A 14,184-nucleotide genomic window follows, 5' to 3' on the forward strand; every position below is an offset into this window, starting at 1 on the left:
AGTTCTGAGGTGGCTTGAGATAGGAGAGGGCAGAGACGTTGCTTCCTCTTGATGGAACGTCTAACTCAAGAGGACATAATCTTAGAGAAATGGGTCACCTAATTAGGTCAGAGTTGAAATTCCACCGTGGCAACTGGTGGGATTAAAATCTAATTGATACAATCTGGAATTGAAAGCTGGTTATGATGACCATGGAACTAGAATTCATTGTTGTAAAAACCCATCTGGTTGACTAATATCCTCTAGGGAAGGACATTTGCACTCCTTATCTGGTCTGACCTAAGAGTGACTCTAACTCTGAACAGTTGTCTGAAAGACCGTACCAACCCATTCGTTCAAGGGTAGGTAGGGATGGGCAACACATGCTGGGCCCTGTCAAACTTGCCCATCTGCCAGGAAAGAATAATTTTTTTAAAAAATCCCATGAGCAGAGCACCCACTTGCATGTGCCCTTCCTGCACCATCCCTTTTACAGACACCATGGCACTATTCTGCCAGCCAAACATTGGTGAGAACTTTACTGTGCTTCAGTGAAGTACTATATGGCCCATTAAGGTTTTCTTTCACACTATGTAATCTAGCAGACTGAGTGACCTGGCCATCACCTGGGCCAGAGTGCACTTTTGTTGCCTGTCATGTTTAATGCTTTCTTTGGGAGATGGAAATCTGCTCCAGAATAATTGCCTTGTCTGTTCACCACACCTCCTTCGTGCTCAGCATTTGTGTCCAGCTGACAGAGCTAGGTTGACCCTGCATCTTTCTTTGCTGTCCTTGTTTCCAGTACCTCATGGGAGATGCACATGTTTCATGTAATGATATTTCCTCAGAGTGCACAACCTCGTCTGGGGACTCCTCAGAGTTCTTGTGCACCATCCTTTGTGTATCACACTTGAATAATCTGGGGAAAGTGGAAGACATTAAGTTAGCTGTGATAAAGGAAAAATATTCCAAATCATCATCATATGGATGATCATATTTCAGTCACTGGTGATATGTGGGACTACTGTGTGTTGTGCAGTTTTGTGATATCCAGGTCAGCTACGTGGGAGAGCACAATCTCTCCAATCTTCAATGGTGTTGTGCGTGGCCACTCTGCAGTTTCAATGTATCCATCATAGTAGTTAAGAGGCATCCTTCCTTGTTTCTCCCGGAGTTTTGCGTTTTCTTTTCCTGCAAAGAGGAATGCAGACTGTATGATGTTTTGAGAAGATGGAGGAACAATATTTCTAGAAAGTGACTGCGAGAGACAAATGTGAGATGGCAGTTTGATGAAGGCCAGTGTCAGGAGCAGCTGCTCAGATGACAATGTGAGAGGATACCCTGAGAAAGGGGAATGAGTTAACCTACAAATTGTGTTGACATGTGGAGTTCTGTGCAGGAGAATGGTGGGGGTTTGCAAACTGAATATAGGACATTATTTACGTTTCCACTCTTCAAGAGATCATTGAAGTTCTTTCAATACCGTTCCCATCAGCAAGGACTCACATTCCTGTAGATCTCCTTTTTAGCAATTCCTGTTTTGTTTCATAACCCTGTTCCTCCTGTGTTGCCCTTCTAGGCCTTGGGGTTCATGGGGCAGTAGTGAGTCAATCTTCCCACAGTGGGCCTTGTACTTGCTCTCTCTTTTCTGATATTTCACTAATTCAGTCCTCACTGTATTTTTTAAAACTGAGAGGTGTAACTATCCAGTGTGGGTCATCTTCATGTATTTTCACTCCAGTAGGTCAAGGAAACCTAGAAAAATCACATATTAATGCCATGGCTGTGTTAAAAAGTCGAAGCAAAATACCTTCCAGCAAGATTTGTTCCTGGTCTGATGCTGGCCTCCAGTTCTACAAGTAGATCCAAATTCTACCCATAGTCCATGCTTTTCTCCCAACAGCAAAAAGGGAGAGGTTCCTTCTCAGTGAACAGCAAATCATAACATCAAATAATCCTTTTTCACAGTTAGCAACCCGTGGAACAGACAATCCTGATGGAGGGCTTATACCCGAAACGTTGACTCTTCTGCTCCTTGGATGCTGCCTGACCTGCTGTGCTTTTCCAGTGCCACACTTTTCGACATGGAACAAATATGGAAATGGAGGCGAAATAAAAGCCAAGAATTGGCTCGGTGATGTGATGAGGATGGTATTGATTCTTTCTGGTTGGGCTGAATGGTCTTTATGATCCCTAGTAATCTTGCATTGACCCCATCAAATAAGTGAACTGCAAATTCCTTGCAACTTCAGCAAAAAGGACATTCTTTGGTAAAGTGAACAAATTCTCTTTAGCACATGATCCTAGGCTGTTACTTTGTAGCATAAACAAATAGGGTCAGGGTTATGGTGCTGAAGGCTTGTCCTTGGATTAGACAATTCTGTCTTCTGGCTGGACAGCAAAATGTTGTGAGAAGGACTCAAACTTTAAAATAAATCTTGAGACTTTAAAACAAACTCAAAAGTAAAAAAAAGCAAGTAGTACAAGTATTCCTTTTTTTTTCAAGCTTTATTGGATTTATGTTGTAGAGAGAACAATCCAGTCTCCAGATGACAATGTCTTGTTTTAAATATGCTACAACCCATCAAGGTTTTTGCTAAGGATCCCCACACAGCATTGTCAATCTTCCCTGAACATACCTCCTTCTATTGGTGTTACTGCAGAATTAGAGATAAATCGATCAGAAATAAACGCAGCAAAGGGAAGGAAGAAATGATGAAATGTGTTGGTCTTAGTATTTTCAAAATGATAAACCAAAAAAAACTTGATATTAAAATTGCAAAGAAAAGTTCATTCAAAATTGAAATCCAAAATGCAAGTCAATGCAGGATGAGATTAGAAATGGTAATATAGCAGAAATTCTCAGTCAAAAAACAACAAAGTTAACGAGAATGATAAACAATTGAACAAATAATGTCAAACATGCAAACGTTGAAAAGTGGAAATTGGAACTTTCTCTTTGCATAGTTTACAGTAGCTTTGCAACAATAAATTTGCACAAGAAACAGTAAATTTCTGAAGTTGTACTTCAGGAAAGAAGAAGCAACAATTAACAAAAGAGATGAGGAAAAGGTTTAACTGCCATATTACAGCAGTGATCAAGAAGGATTTTGAATTGAGTGAACTAAAACCAAACAGTGCAATAGACAAAGATATAAAAATGGAACAATGTGGGACAAGGTATAAAAAATTTGATACAAAAAATAACATTTGAATTTCAATCAATGAGCATAAAATGAAAAATTTCATGAGTAACGATGGAATAAAACAAGTGGTATAAATGAATTAATTGAGAACAGGTGAATGAATGTGAGTAACTTAAGTAAGGGTAATCATTTAATAATAAAATAATTCATCCACAGATTACATAAATCACCAGCAATCTCCTTAGAAGTTCTTAACAAACCTAAATTTCTAAGAGTCCCTGAGTAGTTCATTTTGGGGAGAGGGCGGGGACAAAGTTCAAATATTTAACTATTTAAAACTTGAACGTTGCAATAAGTCATAGAGAACACATGATTTGACTCATGGATACTAGCAGTAATGCAGTGCTGTTTTGGGTCAGTCTCTCATTCAGAAGGAGGTATGAGTACGGGATTTTGGGGATTTCTGAATTCCACCTTGGACATTCACAGAATCACACACATACATAGTTCTCCTACAAAGTTCAATACTTATAGAATCACAATGATCAGAATGGATTTGCATATGTGCCATCATGATGTTTACAGAGATGTGCATTTTTAAAAAAAGCATAATAGTTCATGCCAATATGTCCATGGATTTAAAAAGTTTTTAGCTAATATTGTTGGAAAGAAGGTGAGTTGAGGAATGATCGGCATTGATGATAACAAGAGACAAGAATTCTGAGTGATACATTTCAGGAAACATACTCATGTTTTAAGTGAAGTATGTTACAAAGGAAACGTGAGTCTGGAAAGGAGAGTTTGTTTTTACTACTATGCTTTTCTTTGCAGTTGTGCAAGAGGCTTGGCCTTTTTTCTGTTTTTGAAGCCACTGGTGAAATAGAGAGGGGAGGACGGGGTGGTCTTGGAAACTCTCCCGAGGAACACAGTAAAAATGCAGAGTTCTGTCGCCACTTCAGATGATACCATATTGTGCTAGTTCGTGTAATTCCAGATGATTGAAGGCCTCCCAGGGGCATATGACGGTGATATCTGTAAACCAAAGAAGGACAATTTCAGCAATAATGCAGTTAACGTTGTGTTACCACCATCATTTAAAGTGCTTAACACTTCATTTTCCTCAGCCTTTACACCCATGTAGACAATTGATCACTCTTCTAGGTAAGAAAGAATAGGCTTCTCTTTTATCATTCAGTGTAATTCTTGCAAGGTATGTTTTAATTATAATTTCTGCCAGAATAAATAACATCTTTTGATAATACAAATATGTATTATCTGATTGCATTAATAGCTTGATATGGAAAGGTTGGTTTAATTTAATTGGATAACTGTCAAAGTGGTATCACTGTGTCACAGAGGCATTACTTTACAACATGTACTACTAAAGGTCACTAGTTAGTTTACAGGAAAATAGTTATCATTGAACACTTTCCACCCATTGTTATTGACTTAAAAGGCACGCAGCAACTCAAATAAACACTAATAATTAAAAGAGATTGTGATGAATGAAATTATTGAAGGGTCGGCTAACACATATTCCATATCGTAAGACTGCTTTCTGACATAATGTGTTGTCTTTTTTTATTTCCATTTGATGCCAATTTAAACTGTTAAACTAGTATAATATTGGTACAGTGCGAATGCAATAAAACTGTCAACGCCTATCTTGAATAGCATTCTGTGCCCGCTATTATTAGACTTCTGAATGGATCTCACAAATTTCAAATCTAATGTTGGCCTTGCGTTTTGTACACCTTCTCCTGCAGCTGTAACTTTGTATTCCCCACCCTGTTCAATCATCCTATCAACCTTGTATGTTATGATCTGCCTGTACTGCTCACGAAACAAAACTTTTCACTGTACTTAGGTACATGAGAAACTAATAAATCAAATCAAATCAAATCAAATGCTACGAAATAATTCCCTGTCCATTAATAATGTGCAACATGTGTCCAGAATAATGAAGAAAGCAAGTTTGAAAATGAAATCCTACCTGTGCCTAATCCTTCCATTCCAGGAATGTCATCACCAAACCTATGGGAGAGGCAGAAACACTATTTAGCAACTCATATTAAACCATCCTACAGGTTGTAATCTGCCTTATGTCCACAGACATCAAGTTTTAAAAGGTTATTTGACTGTGGGTAGCATCACAGTTGAAATTGGTTCTGTACTTGTCCAATATCCACACCGTTGCATTTTGATTGACTGGACAGTGAGCAGGATTGAAAACCTTGCTTGATATTTCCCTCACTGAAATGCACATTCCCTAATGAGAGAAGCTGTTAGCTAATCAGCTGGTTCAGTTAAGATGAACTATCTGAGCTGAATTCAATGATTCATTGTTACTTGTATTTAACAAATAAATGCAGTGAAGTGTGTAATAAGTCACCATGCCCCAGTGCCATTCTGAGCAGGGGCTGGACGTCCAACTTGGTTGATCCTGCATTTTATTATTAATTATCCCTTGCATTGAGCAATTGCAAGCCAAAACCTGCATTTTACCACTCTACAGTGTTGTGCTGTACATTCTAGTCTAGCTTTACATAACTGGAAGTAACATAAGTATGGCAAGTTCAACTGAGGGAATGCTGACCCAATTAAACACTGATTTTAGCATTTTAATTTAATCAGCTCCCTTTTCTTTTAGTGCATTTGCACTGAAACACCACCAATAATATCGAAGCAGCTCTTTGGGAATTTGGGCAGCCTGTGGTAACAATTGAAAGGTTATTTGATTGGAAATGAATTGAACATCCATTAGACTTTTCACAATCACCAGTCATTATTGTCAGTTAATGCTGCTGATTCTGAAAATGTTGGGAGCTGGGGGGAGCTGGGGGGGTGGGGGGAGGCATGGGGAGCAGGGTAGGAGTGGTGGCTGCGCTTACATGTGAGAAAACTGAAATAATTGTTTGACAGCATATTTCATAGTTTTATCCATCAAACAGCTTTGGAACTCAGTTTAGCTTTAATTTTATCCGTCTACTTCCACCCAACAATTCCACTGATGCTACACACCTTTAAATTAAATTGATTCCGCATTTATTTTTCCTCTTACCCTTGTACTCCTTTCTTTGGTGGCTTGCTCTTAAACTGTCTTGTCTGTCTTTGTTTGAACTTTGGTGGTCCTTTCCTAGGAGTTGCTGGTCCTCCAGTTACTCTTGTGGCTGATTTAATTTCCCCCAAAGGTTTCGGTGGTTCTAAAGAGAGAGCCATCTCTTGTGCTTTCAAGTTTGGTTGAATTTCCAGGGGGTTTGCTGCCATAGTTGCTGTTTTTTGTGCTGCACTTCACTAGGGTACTATATTTCAAAAGAGACAAAACCTTTACCAGTTAATGTAATGTTGTAAATATAGCCACGTTACTTCACCTCCTAGATTATCACAGAGTCAGTGCGACACTGCTTAGTCTAATCTTAATCCTCAGAATGAGACCCAAGGGCAGGGACAATGGGATTACTTTCCAACAGTTCTGCTTGTAATAGGATTGCAAAGACTGGAGAGTAGCAAGAAGAGGGCATTGGCAAAGGATTTAAGTTTGAAAGAATTAACCCTTTCATCTTTTCTTTCTTCCAATGTTTATTTAAGGAAATAGCTGCCAATGAAATCATCCAGGATTCTAGGGATGATAACTCTGACTAAATAAATTGTATGCAAATAACACATCATACAAATAAATATACATAACAGGCAAGAAATACAAGGTAATGCTAGATTTTTGTGATCTTGAGAACTAATTTATAAGATACTCCATTCAATTTGGACAATACTTTTTTTATTAATACAGCCAGCACAGGTATGATGAAGCAAGTGGCCTTTTTCTGTGCTGTATGTCTAAGTTTCTATGATTGGTGAAAAACTTTTACAAAGTAATTCAAAGTATTGAAATCTGAATAGCCACATGTTCAGACAAAACACTGAGCTATGATTCTGTGTTTGGTGCTGAAAAGTGGATCATATTACTGGGAACTTTTAATACCCTTAATTTCAATCATGTTTCAATTCAACATAACACCCAATTTCTGTACACGTTTACAACTAAACCAGACCAACTATCTACCTGACTCAGACTGTACAATTCAGCAAAGGCTCAGAGTTATTGAAACTGGATGACTGAATCAATATTATGTGCAGGTTTGGAAGGCTATGACAATAAATAAGAGTTTTAGTTACAATCACACAGTTTCCGGATGTTTTTAATAAAGTTCCTTTTTGGGTTTTTGTCAGCATATTTATATTCCCTGTTGCATTTGTCTTTGTGAGTAATTAGGTAATTGCACCACACAGAGATTTTGATTAACTATTTACTGGTAAGAAGACTTAACAAAAAGAATTAAGAATCAAGTTGTCAGTGTGTTATTTTGTATTCAAAACTGTTTTCATGTAAATAAATATGGAAAAGTGAACTAATTAATGTAAGTACTTTTAAGCTTGTGACTAATATTCTAATTTAGAACAGGGTAGTTCATTGCAAATAAACTAAGGATCCTTTTGTACCAATGTATGTACTGAAATTGGGTTTCAAGGTCAAATGATTCCCAATATGCTAACGCTGCATTTTCATTAATTAGTTCAGTTACAATTTTGCTGATACGGGAGTACAGATGAGTAAGAGGCTTATTTACACAAATCCCTGACACACAGCCACCTGTTCTTCAGTGGCTACATTGGTCAAGTGATCATTTCAAATGAGTGCAGGTCAGATGCATCTCTCTTAAAGGTCCTCATTACCCATAAGTAAATTAACACATATTTTACTTCAAATATTTAATCTCTTCTCCTAAGCATGTTTAACTTAGGTTGAGATCCTATTTCCACACAGTGGGACCTTCACATTTGTATCTCAATAACCATTGAACCTGTGTGACCAATGAATTCAATGTACATTTTTGGTAACTTTCTGTATAATGAAAAATAGACTGTGAAAAAAATAGTAGTTTACATGCGTTATTAATTCGGTATACTTTATCAAATCCATTTGAGATCATAATCTGCTTCATAGGAGCAGTCACTTACCCAATAGGAGCCTGTTGAATTTTAGACTGGGATGTAATACGAAATACAAAAGACTAATCAGCACCCAAAAAAACTTAGCTTGTTTCAAAACACACAGAAGAAATTCAGCAGTGCTACACTTTGGAAGAATCAACCAACAAAGTGTACTAATAGGAAGACAACACTGTTGTTGTGGTTCTGTTTGCCGAGCTGGGAATTTGTGTTGCAGACATTTCGTCCCCTGTCTAGGTGACATCCTCATTGCTTGGGAGCCTCCTATGAACCTTCACAGGAGGCTCCCAAGCACTGAGGATGTCACCTAGACAGGAGACGAAACGTCTGCAACACAAATTCCCAGCTCGGCGAACAGAACCACAACAACAACGAGCACCCGAGCTACAAATCTTCTCCCAAACTTTGAGGAAGTCAACACTTTGATACAAATCTTTAGCATGTTGACATCATTATTTCATGTCCAATTACATTAGATCCATAAAGGAAATCATTTTCTAATGTAAAATAATTATAAGAATTTTATGCAATGATCTTGATGTAAAAATGCATATTATCAAACCAAGAAGGATAAGCAAAAACTGAATGCAGCTTCCTGATTATTACAGCACATTTTAAAAATAAAGGTATTTTTAAACAAATATAGCAGAGTTTGATAAGATTTGATAATAAGATGCCCAGCATTTAAGATTATGCTTCTTTAAGTATAGACATTTTAAAAGATAAGCAGTTTCTGAAAATTTGTTTCAATAGAAACCTGGTAAAGAGATAATAGTGTGGGTAAACAATATTTGAATGTCAAGCTTGATATTCAAATAAATAATATTTCTGTAGTAAAAAAAAGCCTCTGAAGATTTCTATGCAAGTATTGACTTTAATAGTTGAGAAATGGACTTTTCACATTTTTCATCATTATTGACTCAGTTAGCTTAAATATTCTTAAAATTTCCCACTGGATAGCTTATTCATAGCATATATCACAAAGCTTATCCTAATTATATGAAATGTGCTCTATATTTTACAGGCAAGTACAGCGTTGTTGAGAAGTATAACTACCAGGTACTTACCACTATGTGGAGGCAAAGGGGAACATCCGCCAACTGAAAGGCGAGAGCCCTAACTAGCTCTCGTCAATGCTTCTGTCTTTCTATCTACGTGGTTCTGGATCTTTGCTGCTCTGAATCCACCTTTTATTGATCCATAAATAGGATATTGACATCACACATACACACATATTAATCTGATGGCGTAACTGATGGAGTAAAAGCTGATATGAAGAAGATAAGCTGAGCCTCAATTGAGATGTCACCTTTTAGTGTTTTGTATCACAGAGCAGAGTTTATTTTACAATCTCCTATTTCATTCCAAAACCAAGAATGTTGAATATTTTATGTATTTTCACTTTAAATTATGATATCAGGCAATTTTTATTTATTTTTTTAGAAATGAAATATACAGAAGCAAGTGTAGAGGAGAATTCAGTTGTCATAATATGAGAGCTGCCAACAGTGGGAAACTAATAAGATCAGAAATTATCATCAAAGAACTTTAAAAAAGGTTGTGGAATCATTTGAGCATATGGTACATTGTCCCAGGTTTTGCTTTCAATTTAAAGGTGGTGGTAATAATATTCATTATTAATTGTTGTCCATTATTGCTGAGCAAATTATACAACTTCAGTAGAGGAACAGATCTGTGATGAATTCAAACATTCAAAACTTGCAGTCTGAGTTGTGCCACCCCACTGTTAGCTTCATTGTCTTCCTCAGCTTTGAAGTACATTGAATGCTGTAAATGTGCTGCATTTGCACAGTGGTTGGAGACTAAACACATCACTGAAGGCTAAGTCTTGTCTGTTCAAGGCAAAGTACTTTTGTGCCTTGCAATGACTTAATAAATTGATTACTTAAATTAACTTCTCTGGCTCTGAAAATGAATTAATCCAAGTCTGGTGTCTTATTCTTTTATCAAACTTTGAATACTTTAAAAATGTAATTTTTATTCTCTCTTACTAATTCTTTCTTCTCCCTTAATTTGATCTGTCTTTCCTTCTCATTGTCTTTCCTCTTGTAATTGATTTGACAGTGAATTCATTCACTGTAATTTACCATTCTGTTAGATTGATTGAAGAGACAGCTTATTGCTGTCTTGTTCATTCAGGTTCAGATACTTTGCACCAATACTGACTTACATTGTTCAGTAATCTGCCACGTAAAGGTATGTAAAATCTGCACATATGAATGAATAAGATGTGCTGTGCAACAAAAATTTGGGTCAAAATTTAATTTTTACAAAGGGACATACATTGGGGTTGAGTTAGATTTTTGAACCAAATTGATTGAATGTAATATTGAAGGCCGAAACTCCTATTGAAGTCCTGAGTGGAGTCCCAATTAGGCATCTTTTTAACAATTATGTTTTGGAAAGTTTGAGTTATGAGGCCTTGAAAAAGAGGACAGAAACACAAATTGGCATTATGAGGTACATTTCTTGACCTGTTAACCAAGGCTATAGGAAGGATGTTGTGAAACTTGAAATGTTTCAAAGAATATTTACAAGGATGTTGCCAGGGTTGGAGGGTTTGAGATATAGGGAGAGGCTAAATAGACTGGGGCAGTTTTCCCTGGAGTGTTGAAGGGTGAGGGGTGACCTTATAGAGGTTTATAAAATCATGAGGGGCATGAATACTATAAATAGATATGCCTTTTTTGCCTGGAGAAGGGGAGCTTAAAAGGCATAGGTTTAGGGTGAGAGGGGAAAGATATAAAAGGGACCTAAGGGGCAACTCTTTCACACAAAGGGTGTTGGGTGTATAGAATGAGCTGCCAGAGGAAGTGGTGGATGCTGGTACAATTACAACATTTGAAAGGCATTTGGATGGGTATATGAATAGGAAGTATTTAGAGGGATATGGGCCAAATGATAGCAAATGGGACTAGATTTATTTAGGATATCTGGGTGCCATGGACATGTTGGACCAAAAGGTCTGTTTCTGTGCTGTACCTCTCTATGAATCTAAGAAAGTATGACTAACTTTTTAATAATTCTCAAGATTTGCAAACTGCTGGCAAGGCTGGCATTGAAGTACTCAACATAAGTCATCCTGAGAATAATAGATCTTCTTTAATAGTGGCAGTACAATTTTACAGTAAATATTTGCTTGAGAATGCAAAGCCTAAATATTGCTAAATGGAGGCAAGGAGTTGATTTTTTTTAACCTGCTCTACACTGAACCAGAACTCAAGAAACAGACGTGAATAAAGGGACACTTTTCTACAACTAAAGAGTGTGCTGATTAGTTTGGTAATCATTGGCATGGAGGAACAGTTAACTGTCGATCTTTGTTCTCAGACCAGGAAGGTAGATTCTGTTTGGTCAGTGTGTTGCCATGGGGGATTCAACAGAGATTTGTTATCTCTATGACCTTTTCTTTATGAAAATGGTGCAGCAAATATATAAGTTCCTTTTGCCCACATAAACCGGGATCCTGTGTGTTTATGGATTTACATCTAGCATGCTTAAATGCGTCAAAATGCAAAACTAATTTACCTTTGCTAAGGCATACATACTGAGAGCAATAATAAATTCATGTGAAACTCTGACATTGTTAGTTTATTCACCAACATACCACTCAAAGATGCCATTGACAATTGAACTGTGTCACTATATCATTGCAATCTAGTCATTCCACCAGTGTCTGAATCTGAGTTCATCAAACTGATGAACTTAACAATTCATATGTTTGAGTTCAGTTTCAATTATACCATATGCACCCTAACCGATAGCATTGCCAAGGAATCAATCCCAGACTCAGCTCTTAGTAATATCTTCGTTGGTTACCAACAAAAACATATTTTTGATGGACTACTAACATCCAATCCCTTGCTTATTTTCAATATATAGATGACATATTTGCGATATTTTAATCTGCAGCTACATCAAAGAGTTTCTTTACCGAACTTAATAAACACTGTCCTGCACTCAAATTTACTGTTGAGCAGAGAAATTGAACAAATTCATTTTTTTTAGACACATTCATTGAGAACTCTCTCAATGGGTTCTCAACAGTCACCTACTAAAAGCCTATGCTCACAGGTCAATATACAGTTCAGGATTCTTACAAACCCATATGATCAATCTGATTGGCAACCTCATTATTAGGCCCTAATAATTTCCCCACCATATAATCTTGGTCCTGAGGGCATATCAAAACAAACTTGTGTAAGAACACACACACTGATCCAAATCATCGTTCGCTGTTTACTGCAAAAACTTTAAAAAGTCCCATGTTGACCACTTTTTGCCTTGAGCAGCACCTAATCTATCTCATTTTACCCTGACAGGGTTCCCCCTGTCTTAACAATATGAGTAGTTGAATTTTGTTGTCTCACGCTGCTGTAATGCAGGACACCCATGAATGTTTTCCCTCCTAACAGAAGGCTGCCATCAAAGCGAATAGGCCTACTGCATAAATAATTATTCTTATTTATGAGTTTCAGTGTCAATATGATACCATGTTTGTAGGCTGTAAGTCCTAGTTTATCAAACAACACACTTCATTGACAATTTGCGTTGGGAATCATGGACACCATGCACAACCAGCCCATGTCTGCAAATCTCAGAGAGGTACATCCACTATTAGATGTGGTTTTCTGATTGCAAATAATTATTAAATAATTCACACTTTGCTCCGAATTACACTGGAGACCAACTTAACTTCATCAGTTGGGCTCACAATGCGATGCATTTGCTTGTGCTAGGAACTACATATGTAAATAAATATGTAAATGTTTTATTTTATTTTCTGCAAAGATTTAATTCTATATTTTCCACAATCAGGAAAAAATCCATGTGGCCAGTGAAACATTAACAAGCAAAGCCTGATATGGGCAATGCTTGCGTCAGAGTGAAGGGGGGTGTAAGGAGAGAAGGAGGGTGGAGCCTGTTTTATTTTTTTTGTGGTTGTGTGTGCAGTGACTCAGTAAAAGGCACGGTGGTACAGTGGTTAGCACTGCTGCCTCACAGCGCCAGAGACCTGGGTTCAATTCTCCGCCTCAGGCGACTGACTGTGTGGAGTTTGCACGTTCTCCCTGTGTCTGTGTGGGTTTCCTCCCACAGCCCAAAGATGTGCAGGTCAGGTGAATTGGCTATGCTAAATTGCCCGTAGTGTAAGGTAAGGGGTAAATGTAGGGGTATGGGTGGGTTGCGGGTCGGTGTGGACTTGTTGGGCCGAAGGGCCTGTTTCCACACTGTAAGTAATCTAAATCTAAAACCATTGTGTAATAATTTTATTCAATATTTTCACCACCAGGAAAAACACCCATGTGGCCTGTGAACCATGAACAAGCAAAGCCTGAGAAGGGGAATGCATTTGTGAAGAAAATGAAGGGGGTGGTGGTATGATGTAGAGAGAGAAAGAAGGAGCTCCTTGTTTTGTCAAAACAAATTTGGAAATGCTTTGTACCTATTTCATTCAAAAAATGGGAATTGAGACAATCAGGCCCTGCTACTTCTGCATAACAAAACCCTGACCAATCAGAATCTACCAACCTGGTCTGAAAATTAAGATTCAAAAAGTGTGGCACTGGAAAAGCACAGCTGGTCAGGCAGCATCCAAGGAGCAGGACAGTTGATACTTCAAGGTCTTCATCAGGAATGTGGGGGAGGCCCAAAGCGGCTGAGTGATAAATGGGGCTGGGGAGGAAGTAGCTGGGAATGCGATAGGTAGATGAAGGTAGGGGTGATGGTGATAGGTTGGAGTGGAGGGTGGAACAAATAGGTGGGAAAGAAGATGGACAGGTAGGACAGTTCAAGAGGGCAGTGCCGAGTTGGAGGGTTGAATCTGGAATAAGGTGGGGGGGGGAGGGAGGATGAGAATAAGATTGACAATTAACTTCCGGCACAGTCTCCATGCCAATGATGGCCCAACCAATCAGTATTCTCTTCTCATTCTGTATAAAATGGTGCCCTTTTATTCAAGTCTATTATTTATTCCCTGGTCCTCATGAGTTAGAAAGCTCTGACTTCTTGTCTCCTTTTAGCAATGTTTATG

The 14,184-nt window shown here is 37.9% G+C and overlaps 1 protein-coding gene across 1 annotated transcript; it reads right to left on the reverse strand.

The window, feature by feature from the left end:
- Window positions 1–2,468: 2,468 nt before the first annotated feature.
- LOC140464023 (retinal rod rhodopsin-sensitive cGMP 3',5'-cyclic phosphodiesterase subunit gamma) lies at window positions 2,469–9,298 on the reverse strand. The gene is made up of 4 exons (XM_072558632.1): window positions 9,200–9,298; window positions 6,187–6,427; window positions 5,119–5,159; window positions 2,469–4,157 (listed from the first exon to the last, which is right to left on the reverse strand). The coding sequence occupies exons 2-4, from the start codon at window positions 6,390–6,392 to the stop codon at window positions 4,081–4,083; spliced, it is 324 nt and encodes a 107-aa protein (XP_072414733.1). The 5' UTR covers window positions 6,393–6,427; window positions 9,200–9,298; the 3' UTR covers window positions 2,469–4,080.
- Between the last annotated feature and the right edge of the window lie 4,886 nt (window positions 9,299–14,184).

Source organism: Chiloscyllium punctatum, chromosome 39 (genome assembly GCF_047496795.1).
Source record: "Chiloscyllium punctatum isolate Juve2018m chromosome 39, sChiPun1.3, whole genome shotgun sequence".
NCBI classification, from domain to species: domain Eukaryota; kingdom Metazoa; phylum Chordata; class Chondrichthyes; order Orectolobiformes; family Hemiscylliidae; genus Chiloscyllium; species Chiloscyllium punctatum.

Coding starts and splice junctions, on each gene's coding strand:
- LOC140464023 (XM_072558632.1), bottom strand. CDS start 6,392: ATGGCAGCAAACCCCCTGGAAATTCAACCAAACTTGAAAGCACAAGAG. Junction 5,160..6,186: donor CCAAAGAAAGGAGTACAAGG/GTAAGAGGAAAA, acceptor CCTCTCCCATAG/GTTTGGTGATGACATTCCTG. Junction 4,158..5,118: donor AATGGAAGGATTAGGCACAG/GTAGGATTTCAT, acceptor TTTGGTTTACAG/ATATCACCGTCATATGCCCC.